Source organism: Nothobranchius furzeri, chromosome 12, assembly GCF_043380555.1.
Source record: "Nothobranchius furzeri strain GRZ-AD chromosome 12, NfurGRZ-RIMD1, whole genome shotgun sequence".
In the NCBI taxonomy this organism is placed as follows: Eukaryota; Metazoa; Chordata; class Actinopteri; order Cyprinodontiformes; family Nothobranchiidae; genus Nothobranchius; species Nothobranchius furzeri.
The window spans coordinates 4,408,628-4,427,774 of NC_091752.1; the positions used below are offsets into that span (position 1 = coordinate 4,408,628).

At 43.1% G+C, this 19,147-nt stretch overlaps 1 protein-coding gene across 2 annotated transcripts in view; it reads right to left on the reverse strand.

The window, feature by feature from the left end:
- Positions 1-491: 491 nt before the first annotated feature.
- wdr11 (WD repeat domain 11) overlaps positions 492-19,147 on the reverse strand; it is a 157,924-nt gene continuing 139,268 nt past the window's right edge. Inside the window, exons 24-29 of one of the 2 annotated variants that reach the window (XM_070542160.1) lie at positions 15,088-15,183; positions 13,371-13,536; positions 12,828-12,925; positions 12,442-12,587; positions 4,518-4,597; positions 492-926 (exon numbers count right to left, since the gene is read on the reverse strand). In XM_070542160.1, the coding sequence (XP_070398261.1) occupies positions 724-926; positions 4,518-4,597; positions 12,442-12,587; positions 12,828-12,925; positions 13,371-13,536; positions 15,088-15,183 (789 nt within the window). In that variant the 3' untranslated portion in view covers positions 492-723. Of the gene's footprint in view, positions 927-4,514; positions 4,598-12,441; positions 12,588-12,827; positions 12,926-13,370; positions 13,537-15,087; positions 15,184-19,147 lie in introns of both variants that reach the window. The other variant, XM_054749853.2, reaches the window with a different exon arrangement.

Genomic DNA, 19,147 nt, shown 5'->3' on the forward strand with positions numbered 1-19,147 from the left:
GGTTACCATAGTGACAGTAGCAGTTTTTTTACAGCAACACAGAGGAGAAACGGCACTGATGTCTTCAGAGGTGGTTTCCGGAACATCACCATGCAGAAGACAGCAGGAATGTGATGAACACATTATTTACACCAGAGGTCTGTGTTTGTAGCACAAGAGCACAACTCCATTACAGAAACATCAAAGTGCACAGATAATAAAATATTGCAAGTACTCATAAAAACAGCACATATTTCTTTGAGGAAGATTGGAATGGTGAGTGATCGGTAGCTCACAAAGCAACAGCCGATGTGCCTAAGTGCTCCGTTCCAGAGCGGTGTTGTGTCTCTGTTACCTGGCTGGAGGAGTCAAATCAAAAGAGCAAAATTCAAATTAGAATATTCAGTCGTGACTTTGCCGTGTGTGTGTGTGTGTGTGTGTGTGTGTGTGTGAGTGTGTGTGTGTGGAGGGTTCTGTTACATTTATCAAAGGAACTTTCTGGTGCCACGTTTCAGATAACAACATAAAATCAAACCCAACCAAAAGAGCTACAGCAAAAACATAAAAACACACCGGAGGAATGTTGATGTGCTGATAAGCTGTCATGCATGTACAGAACAACCACCACACATGACACGGGAATCTCCAGCCACAACCTCACAGGGAACCAAGTCCTCAGGTCCTCCTCCTGAAGCAAAGTTACTTCACAGCCGTGACCCGTGACCTACGCCGAAGAGCCGGAGGTCACTCTGTGCTCTCCTGTCCCACCTCTGCATCCTCTTCTCCGAGAATGGCTTCAGGAACACCACCCTCTCCCTGGAACAGCTCCTCCATCAGCTGCTCGCCAGCGCTGCCGGCCCGCGATGCCCACAGAGCGGCGCCCTCACGCAGGCCAAGCGAGCGCAGCAGCCTTGCGTAGTCCAAAAACGCAGCCTCAATGAGTTTATGTGCAAGCAAGAGTCAAGGAGGCAAAGAAACATTCTGCTTTTATCTTTGTGTTCCCAAAGGAAGTTAGAGGAAGCTGAATTGAAGAGGAACTTGTACTGAATCCTAAACGGTGGCTAAATTATTTCTGTTCTAAACTTTATAAAAGAAGAATCTGCTGCGGATCAGCACTGGATGCAAGTGCATTATCAGCCTGGAGAATGGTTTAAGTGAGAGTGATGGCGGTAAACCAGACACTGGCAGAAGCGTCCATAATTGGTACTGATTAATTCACTAAGCACTGGTGATGAATAATACCAGTGCAGTAAAACACACATTTTTATGCCTTATCAGCAAAAAAAAGTCCTAATTTTCACTAAGATACAAACTCCCACCAATTTTCTCCTTTCAATCTGGCACTTCATCCCATTTATGGATTAAATATTGTTTTAACTTTGACTATAAACTCCTTTCTTCTTTTATAATGTTCTCACACATTGAATTACACAATATGAATGGGTTTAGACAACAGACATGGTTATTTAGAAATAATTGCATTAACCCTCCCACTGTCCTAATGGGAGTGACCCCGTGAGGAAAGTTGACCATTGAGCAGGATTGATGGTTTATCCCTTGGGTCCACGCGGCAGGGGTGAGGAGCAGGCCCGGTGTCAAATCGGCAAATGGGCGGGCCGTAATGATTGTTTTGAGATGGTGACTGTGGTGCGCAGGCGCAGCTAACGGTGAGTTGCAAGTATTGGTTCAGTAAAATTGGTTACTTTGTCTTAAGTTTTGATTACATCTTTAATTGGCTTACATAATCGGAATAAAACAATGAAGAATCTTAGCTTTTCAGTTATTTATGTAGAACAAGTTGGTGACGCAAAACGACGGATTTGACCCGGAACAGGGTATCTGCAGGTTTAAGGGAGCCAAATTTAAGACTTTTTAAGACCCTTTTTAAGGCCACTTTGACCAAATTTAAGCAATTTTTAAAATTAAATCTAAGCTATAATTTCCAGCTATTGCCTGGAACCGGTGCTAACCACGTCGCGAACTTGGGATTAACCATCCAGTTACCATTAAACTTGCACTTCCCCATGGCACAAGCTCCCACTAGCTTAACCAGCTAATGTGCTCATCTAAAAATAGCCCCCTTTCACAACCAACTGAATGTGTACGGTTCCGCTTACGGCAACATCGTACACAAAAAGTGCTAAAGACTAACTAGCAATTCACGAAAATTTTATCGAAATAAAATAATCTTGTTTATTGGGTCTTTGGTAATTTAAGACCTTTGGAAACTGGATTTAAGGATTGTTTGTCATTTTTAAGGATTTTTAAGGCCTTAAATTTGGAAAAGCCAATTTAAGACTTTTTAAGACTTTTTAAGGACCCGCGGATACCCTGCGGAAGTATATGTATGTAACGTCCACCAGACAGATTATAAACATGCAAAGGGGTTGAAAAAAAACACGATTTATTACTGCCCCCCCCCCCCACCCCAGAAAAACCCACTGCCCCTCCAGGTGAAGTCCTCTGGCGCCGGGTCTGGTGAGGAGTGAGCACCACCTCACCCCTGCCACCTGGACCTCAAGGGATAAACCATCAATCCTGCTCAATGGTCAACTTTCCTCACGGGGTCACTCCCATTAGGACAGTGGGAGGGTTAAAGATGTCTTGACCTCCCCAAAAGAACTATTTGGATGGACAAATGTATGAATTACAACACATCGTATCATGTTTGAGTTTTATTGCAGTGTTCTCACAAATAGCCAAGAACCTGTTGACTTTTATTATATTTTAGGATTTTTTTTTCTAAATGGGAAGTGAAGGGTGTTTTTAACATCTCACACTTCGTCCACAAAACACTGTTCAAACAAATACATTCATGTGTACAGAAGCGTACAGGTGTCACTCACTTTACATCTTAACCTTATTGTTCTAACAATGTAATATTCATAATTGTATGATATAAAAATCAAGTTTGTACAATACAAACAAACACGATAAATATGTAGTAGTAGTACAAACATTTTAAGTACTTGATGGTATGTCTGATAACTGAAGCACATTGAATCGCCTCTGTGTTTGAAATGAGCTCTATAAATAAAGCTGCCTTGCCTATATTGTAAGAACGTGAAAGTTATATTGTCGGAACGATAAAGTTATACCGTGATTTCGCTCACATTTTATCTTGCGTGGGTGGCAGCTCTATGCTTCTGTAGAAAGTACCCATTTTTTAAAAACTTGTAAGTAAGTAAGTAAAAGTTTATAAATCACAACGCGCTGTACAACATGAGTGAGATCAGGGCAAATACCTCTAACCAATAAAAACTTGTAGCTTCCTCACAACAAATGCTTGCACACTCAAGAGTAACCCCCAAATTCCACTACCTCCGCTCCGCTCCGACACGAACGCCGGAGCAAAATCGGTCCCGTTCTAGTCAATCAGAGCAATTCCACTACTGCGGCCGTGCTCCGGCAGTGCGGCGCCGTGCGCCGCCCTCTGTTCCGGCGTCCGGCAAAAATAGAATCGATCCTATTTTTGCCGGAGCACCTCCGCAGTAAATGGACAGAAATCACCACCGCCCAACAGGAAAAGGAGCAAGCACAACTTCCGTTTTTCACAATAAATCGATAAACAAAAGGCGTTTTTTGTTTCATATGCACAGGTTTAACAACTTTTAACAACTATCAATGGCGGCTGAAGTTTAAATGCACAAAAGTAAGCCATAAATACAGTTTCTACTATCAAAGTAGTCACACTTTGTTGATCCAAACACTGCTGATGTCGCAACACAAATGATGGGCAGATTAAACAGTTCATGTCGATGCTTCTCCCACACAACGGGTGTTTGGATCTAACTTCCGCGTTTATTGCTCGGACTGTATCGCAAGATCTCGAAAATCCCGCGCATGCTTGTTTGCCCACCTCAGGTCTCCGCACCGGAGCGGAGCCGTTGTAGAGCGGGTACCAGTAAAAATTGAGTTCGGAAGCGAGCGGCTGCGGAAGGCGGGGGCGGACCGGAGCGGAGCGGAGGTAGTGGAATTTGGGGGTTAATGACCTCTCTGTCCCTTCTTATTTTGGGCTTTGGTACTTTTATGCCCAAATATCACCTATCACCAAAATTTGCTGTGCAGTAATTTAACTCTTCAAGCATTTCAAATATAATTAATTCACTTAACATTTACAAATCCACTCAGTTCTCATCATTCCCTTAGCTTTTTTGTAGAAAAGGCGGAGTACCTAGTTGTGACAACCACAATGGAATGTAGATGAAACTAGTTAAGCTGCTATAACTTTTGAATAACATGGCTGATATTATCTAGAAGGCTCAAAAAGATCATTTCTGTGAGGATTTATCACAAATGTGATAAAGTGTGATGAGAAAACAGGAACGGACCGACTCATGTTTCACTGAAAACCTACCGTCAGACATTATGTGCTTAAATTATAGATTTAAAGTTTTCTTCCTACGTTCGCAACAATAAATTCAACCATTTAAGGTGACCTTTATGAAAGGAAAGCAGACGCATGTCTGTAGCAGAAACGAGCAGCTCTGGACATAAATGACCCTCCGAGAACTTTAATGGGTTTTAAAAAAGGATATTGGACGAGTCGTTGGCCTCCATCACCCCGTACTTCAGACAGGCCTCAATGAAGAGGGCGGCACGATCAAAGTACCTCATGCTGGTCAGGAGGAGGGAAAGAGAAAGACACAGGCAGGAGGAGGTTAGAGCTATTACCAGAAAGCAGCATCGCCCCAGCCGTCCGGTCTGTGATGCTGGAGCATAGATCAACCCTGTCACCCTGACGGCCGTGTAATTCTGTGGGAGAGCTTTTCGCTGCCGGGGGCATCAGTGAACAAGAGCTGTCAGGAAGAAGGACCGGTACACCGGCATTGGATCGATGCTGTGGTGAAAGGCACCAGGTCAGCTTGCCCCACGGACTGGGATGTGGCCTTTATTACACTTAAGGGAAAGAAACTCCGAGAGCCTCGAGGTGTCTGAGCCTCACTGAGCCAAAAGCAATACATTCAGAAAAATAAGTGATTGTAATTGTCGCTTTATGTAAATGTAAATAAAAGTTGTTCTCTTTTATTTTGAAAACCAACATTTAGGGGAGAGGAAAATGCTAAATGTTGGTTTAAATGCAACAACCATTGCATGCACCTAACCGGGCGTTTCCACCGGACGCCTCAAGCACCGCACAACATCCGTGAAACATTCGCGAAAACTAGTATACAGCAATTTTCTGCCGTTGTGGCGGACGTGTGCGTTTCCACCCGCCTTGAAGCGTTACATTTTAAGCGTAGGGGTGTGTTGCCCATGCTTTTAGTCTAGTTTTTTACATGAAATGCTTCCAGAATGTGTCAAACTCCAAAGCTCAGGTCAGGCCAGACAGGAAGTCAAACACAAAAACAGTGTGAAGCATAGGGAAACTTTCAAAATAAAAGTTACGGCCAGATTTCCAGTTGTTTAACTAGTAAAAAAAGATAAAGTAGGTCATAACCTGAAACGCCTCGTATCTGGCATAAACAGAACAGAAAATAAACATACATGCAGCCGTCTTTCTCCTTGCTTGTTATCACATGAACTGCCGAAATCACGCGTGCTCTTTCAATTCTGATTTCGTGACACGCAGGACCAACTGCTTGGAACGCTTTCGCTGCCTGAAGGGAGATCACAGATAAAACGCGTCTTTTACATTACGCTCTGCTTACTCATCCAGTGGAAAGGCTGGGTAAAAGGTGATTTTGGGATTCTTTCTCATACTAGCCGTTAGCTCATCAATCTCGGTGAAATTAAACGATTCCTTCTGTAACGGAATGAAATGACTGTTTCCCCCTCTCCTCTGACACAGAACTAGTCTGCATGAGATATGGCCTCAAGGTCTCATGCATTCGCTATAAACTGCTTCTTTTCAGCTCAACAGAAGAATGAAGAATGGACTCTCTCCTTTTAAGTAATCAAAGAACTCTATTTTAATAAGCTAATCACGCAAAGTGTTAGTCAATAAATAAGATGTGACCAATCTGTGGAATCAAAATATTAATTACTTTATTATAATCCTATAGAACAGGGATTCCCTAAGTGTGTGAGCTGCCGCTAGGGGGTGCGCGAGGTGAAAAGTGTAATGGCTGCGGAGCTCAGAGAAGTCTGTCATATGTCACCATTAGCATAGAAACTCATTTGTGGGTGGGCCAAAGAAAAAGTAAGTGGGCCCGATAAATGCAACTGAAAACAAGTATATTTAGTGTGTGTGTGTGTGTGTGTGTGTGTCCTCCGCATGTGCCCTAGCTTCATAATAATAATGCACTCCGAGCTTCAGCACTCTGGCCTGCGCACGCTGTCAATAGCAAGATATGTTCCGTATTTGATCATTTTTAACGGTGTTGGAGGAATCTGAAGGTGAGTCATTCTGGCAGATTGTAATTAACACCTGTCTCATGCAGGTGTTCTGACATTGTAAACCTCACACACAGAACATTGTGGATGTAACTAAATAAGTCAAGAAATGATTCCCATCTGAGCATTTTAGCATTATTATATTATTATAGTAGCACACTGACCGTGGGACAGCATTCTAAACGTGTCAGGCTATTAACAGCGCGCTGAAGATCTGAAGTTCTGAGTGCGGCTGTCAGAGGTCAGACGCGTTCCAGCGGAACCACGGCTCACGGGTGCACATGTGAGCACATCTGGGCTGGGCAGAAGTAGTTTTACAACATTGATTTGAATAGCGCCAATAACGAGACGCGGTGACTGAAGTGGCTCATGGAGCTGTGCCGCACACACACACACACACACACACACACACACACACACACACACACACACACACACACACACACACACACTGATTCAACAAGCGTACGCTGCGCCGCGCCGTCAGACTGAAGGCAGAAATGAGCGCTTCCTCCTCCGTGATAAAAACTTTTAAGAGGCTTTATAACATTTTTCATTCCAGGTCAAATAAAGATATTAGCTTCTATTTTGGGATGACGTATTAAAATCGAGCCAGTGACTCCTCATGAACCTGACTACAACTCATGTTACTGCAGCATTTGTTATTCCAGTCCACGTGGCAGCGGATCGCAGATTCAGCCACACCATAAAACAGCAATAAGTCGGTCTGAGGCAAAAGTGAACCTCATGGCTATATCTTTTCCATCTTTTCCTCTTTAGACATTTGATTACGCACAAGTAGGTGACCAGTTCAGGTTTACGCAGAGCAGAAGGAAGGAGAGAGCTCTGGTCACAGGTTAAACGTTCCTGCTTTAAGAAAACCGTTAAATTGCATTGTTTACGTGCTACTTGGGCACTCTAAATATTTATTTAAAATTAAATCAAAGGCAGTTCTAATGGTATTGAATGTTTATTAATTACTACTTAAAAAAATGAAAGTGATGGGGAAAAAGGTCGATCATATTTTTAACCCTGTCTGACTAGTTTAGCTTGACGTCTGATATACATATATATATACATGTATATGTATATATATATATATATATATATACATATATATGTATATATATATATAGCCATGCCCTGATGCGGGGGCTGGGAGGTGCGTCGACATGGTCGGGACATAGAAGGGGGTGCGCGGCTAAATAAGTTTGGGAACCACTGCTATAGAATATAATAAGTAATATGACTTTAATTGTTCCAATAGGTCTGATCTCATGCAGCGTTAAAAGACATGAAACATTACTTTCACTGATCCAATCAGAATCTGCCAGAACTGACGGAGGCGTGGTTTTGGTGGTGTTTGGGAAATCTGTCAACTTTTCATTCGACCATAAACCAAAACATCCCAAGTATAAAACTATGCCCACGTCATCTTTAACGCCAGTTCAAAGCGTTCTAGAGAAGTTGTCGGAGTGGCCAATCTGTAACTTTCCTCTTCAACCAAAAGAACCAACGACAAGCTGGATAAAATCTGTTGCTGTTCCAACTGCTGCAACGGTTCCTTTCAGAATAAAAGCCGAACCATCAAGACCCAGGTTTGGGTCTCACAGGACGCCAACAAAATTGTCGTGACCCAGGAGTATCTCAGACTGGTCTGGTCGGCATCCGCTGCTTTTCCTACCGGCTTCGGTTCCAGAAAAGGTCAAGCTGGACCTTGACATTCCTGATCTAACGGGGACTTCCACCAGGGTAGGTGGACCGGCAAATGGCGTTGAATGTGTTTATGAATCTCCTAATCGAAGCTTAGCGCGACAACATCACCTTCATTTCCAATCACAACTAATCGCTTCTTCGGATTTGCTGGTTCTGAGCAACATTAAACCTCACCCCATTCACCGTCTCATCCACCTGAGTTACACCATACATTTAGTGTTTAAAGTTAGTCTAGTTTAATTTGTTAGTAATACATTTTTAAACTTTTGAACTTGACTCTCTCTCTTCTGTTGTCTCTGAGTGAACACGAAGCTGTTATCTAATCCCTGCAATAAAAAGTTCCAATCTTCTGTTAAAATAACCTCACAGATCCATAAGGTGGATTTCATATTTACTATGGAATCCTACGCCTTATGGCTTATTAAATAAAATGTAATTTAAATCATTACACTTCAAACAGGGGCCATTTAGGAAGCTTCCTACAACAGGTAAACGTGATATTTATTTTTACGTTTTACAGAGAACCAATGAACCCTTTAAAACATGAAGTATGAAATAATAATGAATAATTCATTTATTAAAACAGAACTATTTATTGGCTAATGCTAATAAAACAACTATATACAACATAACAGCAATACATCTGGCTCCTAACGCCTGTAGATCCTCAACCAGGGGGCAGTAGACATGTATAGGACTGGAGGTGGCAGGTTTCTGATGAAGGTACTAATCCTGACGATCCTTCTGGATGTTTTATTGAGAATTTGTGACAATAATCTATAAGGAGTTACAAGTTTTTCAGCATGAATGACTTTAAACACCACTTAGCTTCTCGTCTTAAAGCAGCCATATCATGGAAAAATCCCTTTTTGGAGCTTTTTACCATGTGATATAGACATTTCCTCATGAGACATACCCCCAAACCCGTTTTTGGGAAGTCGGGAGCGATTGGAGGGCGACCCGCACCCATGGCAATCACCGCCCGGGTGGATGCCTCACAGACTGGGACGTTACTCGAGGTGAACCGTAAGCTAGACAATGTCCTTGCTGCGTTGCCGGTATTAGTGCGCAAAATGGATGTCATCTCGGAGAGGGTCACTGGACGGTGTGGAGATGTTTAATACCTGAATTGGCTTCACTGGAGGACTTGAATGATCAATACAGACTTTAAGGCAGAGAGGAAAATTATCTCTGCCTGACCCAAACAAAGTCTTGTTATCCAATCTGACGCCAAAGCAGCCTTGGAGCTGCATGCTACAACCCCCACGATGGAAGGAATGCAGACAGATGCTGTGAAAACCCGACCTACCTCCCCGCCTTCAGATTGTGGTCTCTGCGTAGCGAGGTCATCAAAATGCAGGAACTCAATGTGCTCTGTGTTTTCCCATGACCTCCCACCCACCTGTGGATACAGTTGGCTGAGCGCCACACGGGCTGCTCTCGCTGAGGAAACCAGGATCCCAGCCCCCCCTCCCTCCCTATCGGGTCTCATGTTGTGAACTGTGACGTTCGTGCTTATACGTTGAGGTGTTTTTTTGCATAGTAGAGCTACTCCCTGCCAGGAGTAACTCTGGTCTGCCTTTTTCCCTCCCCCAACTCTCTCCTCATGTAATCCCCTCTTCATCTAATTGAAATGGGCGCCGTTATGGCTGCTCTCGTGGTCTGCCTGTATCTGTTCTGTCTATATGTGTGAGTGTAACCTTGGTCAGGCTGTTCTGTGGAGTCAAGTTCCTATGCTCTGGTTCGCTGGAGCGCTGGCGAAAAAATTCTCTCTGATTCTCTGATGAGACATACCCCCAAACCCGTTTTTGGCTGCATCCCTGCATTTTCCTGGCTCAGCTTCAATTTGGTCCATGTACAGATTTTTCCTGCATCCAAGAGAAAGTAACCCATTGGCCTCATCAAACATTTCTCCTCCCCTCAAGATGGTCTGGTCTCGGTTCTGAAACCTGGACATTCTGACAAATTACTTCTGCATTGGGGACAGAACGCCGGCGTAAAAACCACGCATCCCCTCTACAAACATGTGTGTGATGGCCAGCACAGGACATGTGTGTTAGGCGACTTTTGCTCTGTAACGGAGTTGGTAGTCTGGTGGTTAAAGGGCCAGGCTGGTATGTAGTTTGCACTGGTGCAGGAAAAGATGCATTTTGTCTGAGCAGGCGTGGGTGGAGCTTCACTCAAATGAACCGTTTTATTTTTTGGGTATAAATTCAGGCTGACAAAAATAACTTATATTTTAGATAAATGACATCACAATAGTGATAATGGTAATATTTTATTTAGGGCCAGGACTTTAATGCCTTAATTATGATTAATTAATTAGAAAAAAAGGCGTGTAAAAAAAATTAGAGGGTGCTCGCCGCAGAACTACAAAGGTGGAGCTGCACCAGTCAGCCCCGCCCATTCAAGCAAAACTCAGCCTAGCCCACTGACTTCTTCTGTTTTTGTTTTTCAACTTTATCACAAACTAACCTGACCCACATGAATTACGGCTGTTACTAGTTTACAAATGTTAATGCTACGTTCTATGCTCCAATTAAACAAGATAAATATAACTTGCTACATGACAAAGCCTGAATATATCTCGAAACGAAAAGGTTTCTTTTAGCAAATATCTGCCCACAGCCGCTCCAACTAAAGCTGCCTACAACAGCATTTAAGGCTATTGAATGGGTTCTGGAAGTCCAGTGGCAAGATCGTCTACCTTAAGTTTTGCTTTCCCCTCAGCTGATGCTGGTTCGACTCTCGGTGGGATCAGCAGCAATCTATTTAGCCAGCTGAAACATTTAATTTGTTTATATTTTAGTTGTAATGTTTGTTTTCAGCAAAATATTTATGTCTCTAAAAGTTCTTTGAATTTGGTCGTTCCTAAACAGCATTTTAGTTTAAACTGCTCACAAACGGACTCACACTGGCTAAATAAACGAATAAATTAAAAAAAACAAACAAACACATTAGTCATTATATTGTAAACGGTATACCAATAAATGGTTGTAAAGTACTGGCAAGTGTAGCTAGAAAAGAAGAAAAAGGGTTATAAACTACTTCTATACTACCGCTACTGGGAGGCAAACCTGCGCAAAACTGCATGTCAATCTGTCTCCATAACCACTTCACAACTACATCTAATAAAAAGCAAGTGGCGTAACATTTAATTGTGCCATCCAGTGTGTCTTTGGAGATGGGATGTATGGTTTTTCCTGAGGTGTCTCAGTAGAAGTCATTTCAGAAATAATTTGTCAAAAAATTCACAGAATATCCAGATTTGAGAACCAAGACCAGACCCGCTTCGGGGGAGGAGACCAAATTGAAGCCGAGATGGGAGGAAAATGCATGAATGAGGCCAAAAATGGCTTTGGCGTGTTTCTTATGAGGAAATGACAATATAACATGGCAAACAGTTCCAAAAGTTAGATTTTTAATTATAAGGAACCTTTACAAAAACTGTTCAATTAACTTCTCAACTCCGTCCTCAATCTTGCATTTTAGATGAGCTAGGACACCCTCTTTGGTTCCAGAATGCTATCAAGTCTGACAACTGGAAGGAATTGGACTGACTCTGATGGAATGGGCGGGGCTGACTCTGGTGCAGCTCCACCTTCTGGTGCAGCTCCGCCTTTGTGGTTCTGCAGCGAGCACCACTTGAAAAATTAACGCATTTAATCACAGCTTGCATTTTGAGCAAGGCGGAACCTTTGTCATTGCACCATTTCCTTGTAGACCGAATATCACTGACGCACACAACAATGCACAGTGCTAATGGCTACAAAAACGGAATAACAACAGAAAGAAGTTGCCTTGCTTGGACTGATGCAGGATTTAGGAAGCACGTCCGCCTCTTTTCTTAACTTGGAAAAAAAAAACTTCAGACAACAACGGAGTCCGTGTCTCGGACATTTTTCAGAGATCGTCTCTGCTGCAGCTGCCTGGTGGCACTGGAAACTTTACAAAAGTTGTGGTAAGCAATATTTTTAACATTTACGTAACATCTGTGCAGCGCAGAAAGCTCCAGACAGAATAATTCTTTGCCCTAACAGTAGTTTATGAAAATAGTCAGACAAACGAGAGGCACCTGGTTGCCGCTGGGAGAACGCTCCGTGTTCTCACTACTCTGTAAACAATAACAAACAACGTGTCTTAAAGTTGAAAACAGAAGTTTAATTTAAAACAGAAACACTCTAAAAATGCGATTAATTTAGATTAATTAATTACAAAGCCTCTAATTAATTAGATTAAAATTTTTAATAGAGTCACGGCCCTAATTTTATTATATATTGTGCCTACTTCTGCTTTCAAAGATTTAAAATATCATGATCTGGCTCCTTTTAAGAGAAATTCTGAAAGCATGAAGACACGTATTTAGGTTTAACACACAGTAAATCACCGCATCTGTTTTTGTTTTTTTACCTGTGCAGCATCTCTCCAACTTTGTAAAAGCAGCCGAGGGAAAGCAGCACCAGGATGGCTTTGGATTTCTGGTTGACCTGCGGGGAGCACAGGTGTTCTGCCCAGCGCTTCAGCACATCTGAGCTTTCTGCTGGATTCAGGCGCACCTGGAGGCGCACACAGATGCTATAGTCTCATCAGGAGGCTCGCACCCACAGTGCATGAACAAGCAGCAGAGCTCCACAGCTCTTTTGGTGTTTCCTCTTTGATTTTAACTTTCACCGCCAACAAGAATTATACTATTAATAAAATATGGAGAAAAGGCATTCTGACAGTCTACATAGAATTGAATTGAACCCAAGTAGAACTATGTTGATGATTTGCTTTGATGGATGTGGTGGAGTTACCTTAGCAAGCCACGCGGCTCGGTTCCACTCCCCGTAGGTTTGCAGGTAGCGGCAGGCATCTGCTGCCTTGTCAATCAAACACAGCAGCTGAACTCCCTCTGAAAGAAAAAGAACGTGAAGTTGAGTTTATTATGCTCCAGTTCCCACTGACAACTAGACTCATTAATCTATTCTAAATCATGTCTCAATAGGACTGAAATGTGACCATTAAAGGGTTAAGGTGACATCTGTACCAATTTAAAACTGAAAACTAAGAAATCTATTACAGAAAAAATGTTTTAAAATATTAAACAATATGCCCTCACGCTGAAGAAACGCAACCCCGTAGCATGATGCTGCCACCATCGTGCTTGACTAATTACATCAGGTCTTGCTTCTGCACCAAACAACATTTTTGATAATTGTAGCCAAAAAGTTTAAAAAGAAAACAAGATTGTTTTTGCTGAATTTAGTCCAACCTGGATGATTGTGTTTGTCAGAAATCGTCTTTAATCCTGCAGCCACAGAGTCCACACATGGGAACATCTTTCTGATGAATACTACCTGCGAGCTTGCCATTAGCGATCATGTTGGTTGCCACTAGCTTGATGGTGGACTGCGAGGGGCCCGAGGAGGTGATGGTGGTCACCAGGCAGGCTTTCAGCGAGTCGCAGTAGTAGCTGGGGTTGTCCGCACTCGTCTCCAGCAGTAATTGCACTGCTCTGTCGGTCTGAGAGCCGTAACAAAGTGGACAGAGGTAGTGAAGAAAAACAAGGCATTAACAACTCTGGCAGGTAGGTGCTGCCAGACAGAAATGATCTTTATTATCATGCTTTTCATCTGGTGTAGATGAACACTCAATCTCAGGCTGGGGTCAGCGCGGGCTGTCCTCTGTCGGTCTGAGTGCTGGAGGACCATCTCTTCAGCACACAGCCAGCTGATTGCTGTCTGTGATTACACTGAGAGCAGGGACGACAGAGGAGATCCCACTCCCCACAGGGTGAGGCACAAGGTCCTCAGAACATACCGTAACACATCTGGGATTATGGAAATCTGCAGGTTTGATGAGTTGAAATCATTTATTTATGTGTAAAGTTATAAATTAGAGAAAAAAATCTAACACATCTTCCTATTAACGACTGTAACCCTGCAGCACAGCGCTGGTATTTTAAATATCATTTTAAACCTGTGGGAACTAAACAGGACGGGAGACACATGCAGGTGACTCAACCGACTCCTCCCACCTTAGATGTTTGGAGGTACTACATGTATTTGAGACTCCTATTGTGAAAGACTCTGAGTTCCACTGATATAAAACATGTCTTGGACTTAACTCATTCACTGCCAGTGATGACTAAAGTCGTCATTTTGCATGTTTTTACTGTGTTGGCGTCGGACGAGCCTCCACACCGTGAGAACAAACATCTCAGCAGTAAAGCCGATCTTCATCGCATACGTCACACGTCACGTGATAAGGAAGCAGAACATCCATGTGTTAGGAGATCGTTTTGGGCCGCTGCTGTAAAAAAAAAAAGTGAGGCGCGAACCGGAAAAGTGTCTGCCGATCACAATTCAACAACGGATTATGAAAGAACGGATAACGCTTGAAACGCGCGGAATCTTCCTGATGTAAGAGGTGAGTCTCTGCTTTGTTTTGGTTGTTTTGGCGTTGACATTCTCCTAGCGCACAACGTTCTGTCACTCTTAAAAAAACAGTAAAAACGGTGAGAAACGCTGGCAGTGAAGGGCTTTAGCGATCAGGAAACGGCTGGCAGTGAACGCGTTAAAATGCCTCTTAAAATTATTGTCATACCAATATACGTATTTTTCTTTCATTTAGCCAGTAAAAACAAAACCATAACCATCAAGTTACAACAACTTGTTCTTGACATTTGAATATCTCGGTCAGTTATTAGACTGAAACTGTTATGTAGCAGATACCCGATGAGTCACTGGACATATTTTAAAGGTTATTTCTGCATCTATAACTGCTTAAAATGCAAAAAAAAAGAGATGTGCTAAATGTTGTTGTGGAAATATAGCTCAGCGTCAGCATACGCTAACATAACACATAATATATCCCATCAGATCTTAATATCTTTCATTTAGAACCGGGGCAGCGTCCTTGTTGCTCAACATGACTTTAGCTTGTTGCAGAAAAGATGGTGGGAGAAATGCAACCCTTCAAGGCATGCCTGGCCTTTAATTAAATCTGAAATCTGCACAGAAATAAGCGTCAGCTGAAACAGATTGATTCCAACAAGAGTGGTGCAGCTCTTACCTGACCCAGCAGGAGGAGCTGGTCAGCACATTTCTTAGTGTGATCATAACTGGAGCGCTTCACCTCCTGCAAGTGAACCCGATCCAACTGGAACTTCTGTCGAGTGGGAGAGTCAGGGCGGAAAGTTAGATACTTCATTTGTTTTGTTGTGTTTAAAAAGTCAATCCTTGAGCGTGCGTGGGAGAGAGAGACAGTAAAGGAATGCACAAACCGACAACGTGCAGCAGACTTACAGCGAGTAATGATGAGCAAAGAGAGACGGGGAGACCGTTAAACAACTACAGAGTCCAGAGATGGAGGGTGTAATTATAAAGTCTTTAAAAAATTCAGGAGGCTTGCTGATGCCAGTGCCTCCTACTCTTCGTTTCATTACTGGTGGCTGATTCCTCATTATTTCATTAGACGTTCCCTGTTGGGAAGCTGTTTTCTTCTTTTCAGTCAGCAAATGATCATCATTAAACCCAAAAACAACAACAGCCGCAACAAAAATACAGCTTTGGAAAGCATTAGAGCCACAATAGGAGAAATGACAAAAGAGCAACAGTGCCTTTTAATTTTGCACATTATTTATCTTATAGGTTCATGTTTTTGCTTCTTATTAAAGCAGCAATCTGGAGTTCCCTTTCAGTCGATTCACTTGGTACAACACATATAGTATGGGATAATAATAATAATAATAATACATTTTATTTCAACAGTGCCTTTCTGAACACTCAAGGACACTTTACAGACAGAGATAAAATACACAACAATAAAAGATAAAACAGCATAAAACAAACAGACAGATTGGAGCAAAGAGAGTAACTGTTGGAATTCTAGACGGAACAGGTGGGTTTTGAGTCTGGTTTTAAAGAGAGTGAGGGAATCAATGTTACGGAGGTCAGGAGGGAGTGAGTTCCAGAGCTGGGGAGCAGAGCGACTGAAGGCCCTGCTCCCCATAGTGACCAGACGGAAAGGTAGGACAGAGAGGTGGATGGAGGAGGAGGACCTGAGGGAACGGGTGGAGGTTGAAGGATGAAGGAGGTCTGAGAGGTACGGTGGAGCTAGGTTATGGATGGCTTTGAATGTATATAGCAGAATTTTGAATTGGATTCTGGAAGTGACTGGGAGCCAATGGAGCTGCAGAAGAACAGGGGTGATGTGGTGGAAGGAGGGAGTTCTGGAAATGATGCGGGCTGCCGAGTTCTGGAGAAGTTGGAGTTTATGGAGGGATTTGTGAGGAAGACCGAAGAGAAGAGCGTTGCAGTAGTCAATACGGGAAGTGATGAGGCTGTGGACAAGGATGGCGACAGAGTGAGTAGTGAGGGAGGGGCGTAGGCGGTTAATGTTACATAGATGGAAGTAGGCAGACCGGGTAATATTGTTTATGTGGGACTGGAAGGATAGTGAGGAGTCGAGGATGACACCCAGACTCTTGACCTGAGGGGAGGGGGAAACTAAGGAGTTGTCGACAGGAAGTGTAAAGCTGTGGATTTTGGATAGTAAAGATTTAGTTTAGTTTAGTTTTATTTGTCATATGCAAGTTAGCACAGGGTCAACATTGCAATGAAATGTGTTTGACGAGCAGCGGTCTCTCAGCAGCATAATACAATAGAAAAAAGAACAAGGTATAATACAGTAAAAGCAAAATATTAAAGAGTCATGCTAAAAGTAAAAGCTTACTAAATAGATAAGTAAGTATAGATGACTAAATATAAATATATCTAAAAAAATGAGTAGTAACATTAAAATGAAGTAACCAGTGCAGATTAAATTTTACTTGTGGAGCTGTAGGGTAACATCTGTATCCTGTGTTGTGTGTGTTTAAGTGTAATGGTTGAGGTGTCGTATGGCTTGGCGGTAGAAACTGTTTTTAAGTCTCGTAGTCCGAGCAGGCAGACTCCTGTAACGCCTGCCAGATGGTAGCAAGGAGAACAGCTGATTTAATGCCGACAAGTAACATTTCTGTTTTATCACTGTTAAGTTTGAGAAAGTTTGATGTGAACCAGTCTTTGATTTCAGATAAACAATTGGTGAGGGAGGAAGGAGGAAGTGAAGAGGAGGGTTTGGAGGATACAGCGAGCTGGGTGTCATCCGCGTAACAATGAAAATGGATGTCAAATTTACGGAAAATATTTCCATGGGGAAAAAGGTAAGTGATGAAAAGGAGTGGACCGAGAACAGAGCCTTGGGGGACGCCAGTAGTGACAGGGAAGGGACGGGAAGTGAAGGATTTTAGTTGAATAACCTGAGTACGGCCAGAGAGATATGAACGGAACCAATCAAGCGGGGTATGAGAAATGCCAAGGGAAGACAATCTATGGAGTAGGATGGTGTGAGAGATGGTATCGAAGGCTGAACTCAAGTCGAGGAGGATGAGAATGGAGAGCAGTCCAGTATCGGAAGAAGTGAGGAGGTCGTTAGTGATTTTTATGAGTGCAGTTTCTGTACTGTGGCCAGGACGAAAGCCAGGCTGGAAGGGCTCATAGAGGCTATTGAGGGTGAGATGAGCATGGAGTTGAACAGAGATTATTTTTTCAAGGATTGTTGAAAGAAAGGGAAGATTTGAGATGGGACGAAGATTATTGAAATTATTGGGATCCGTGCCGGGTTTCTTTAATATTGGAGTAATAGATGCAGTTTTGAAAAGTGAGGGAACAATACCTGTAGAGAGGGAGGAGTGGATTATGGCAGTTATGAGAGGGAGAAGGGAGGTGAGACATGTTTTAACCAAAACTGTAGGGAGGGGCTCGAGAGAGCAGGTGGTGGGCTTGGATTTACAGATAAGATCAGATATTTCGGATGAGGTGGGAAGCAGAAAGGAACAAAATGACTGGTGGGGTGAAAAAATCTCGGGGGAGGGGAAGAACTTGGAATTAATTGCTGGTGTATGGAAGCAATTTTCTGAGTAAAGAGGGTTATTAAAGAGTTAAATGAGTCAGCAGAATACAGGTGGGGGGGGGGGGGGGGGGGGGTAGAGAGTCCGGGGGATGAAAAATATTGTGCATTATTGAGAACAGAGTCCTGGAGTTGCCTTCATTGGAGGAAACCAATCCAGAGTAGAAAGCAGATTTTGTATGTTTAATAGAGTCCAAGTATTGAAGCAGATGAGTTTTGTGCATTTCTTTGTGTTTTGCAAGACCAGTTCGTTTATGGAGGCATTCGAGTTGACGTCCTTTGGCTTTAATTTGTCGGAGTTCAGGGGTAAACCAGGGGGCAGAGTTAGTAAAGGAGACGGACAGAGTTTTGACTGGGGCAAGCAAATCCAAGATATCGTGGAGTGTGAAGTTATAATGAGAAACAAAATGGTCAGGTGAAGCAGAACTAGGGATGCATATAGTGTTAATAATAGATGACAGGGTATCTGGGTTAATGTTTTTGATATTGCGGAATGAGATGTGACGGATAGGCTTAGTTCTTAAAGAGCAGAGGGGGATGTTGAATGACAGAAAAAAGTGATCAGATATATTTACATCATTAGCAGAGCAGTAAGATGGGGTTAAACCAGAGCAGCAGATTAAATCAAGAGAGTGACCTTTAATGTGCGTGGGAAAATTAGAATATGTTTGAAAATCGAAGTTGTTGAGGCAGGAGGAGAAGTCTCTGGTGAGGGGGAGGTTCAAGTTGGGGGAAAGGGTAGTGAGCTGGGTGAGAAATGAGGAGGTCATTTAAAAAGTCACTATTGGGCTTGGGTGGGCAGTAGATCAAGGCAATAACTGTAGGAGTGGGACCGGGTATTTGAAAAACAGAAGATTCCATGGAGCTGAAGACAGGAGTGGAGACAAGCAGCACCTTCCACTTCTCGCGATAGAGCAGCGCGAGACCGCCCCCGCGACCAGAGCCACGTGGATAGCATAGGCAAACAAAGCCGGGGAGAGAGGAAGCGTTAAGTTGGGAAAAGTCGTTAAGTTGCTGCCAGGTCTCCATGAGCCCGAAGAAGTCCAGTTTATGGTCGGTGATGAGGTCCTGAATGAGCTGACCCTTGTTTGTGAGAGAGCGGACATTCAGGAGGCCGAAGCTGACGGTGTTGTTGTGGTTGGAGGTCGCTGTCTTTGCCAGGCTGGCTAACGAGCGAAGGTCC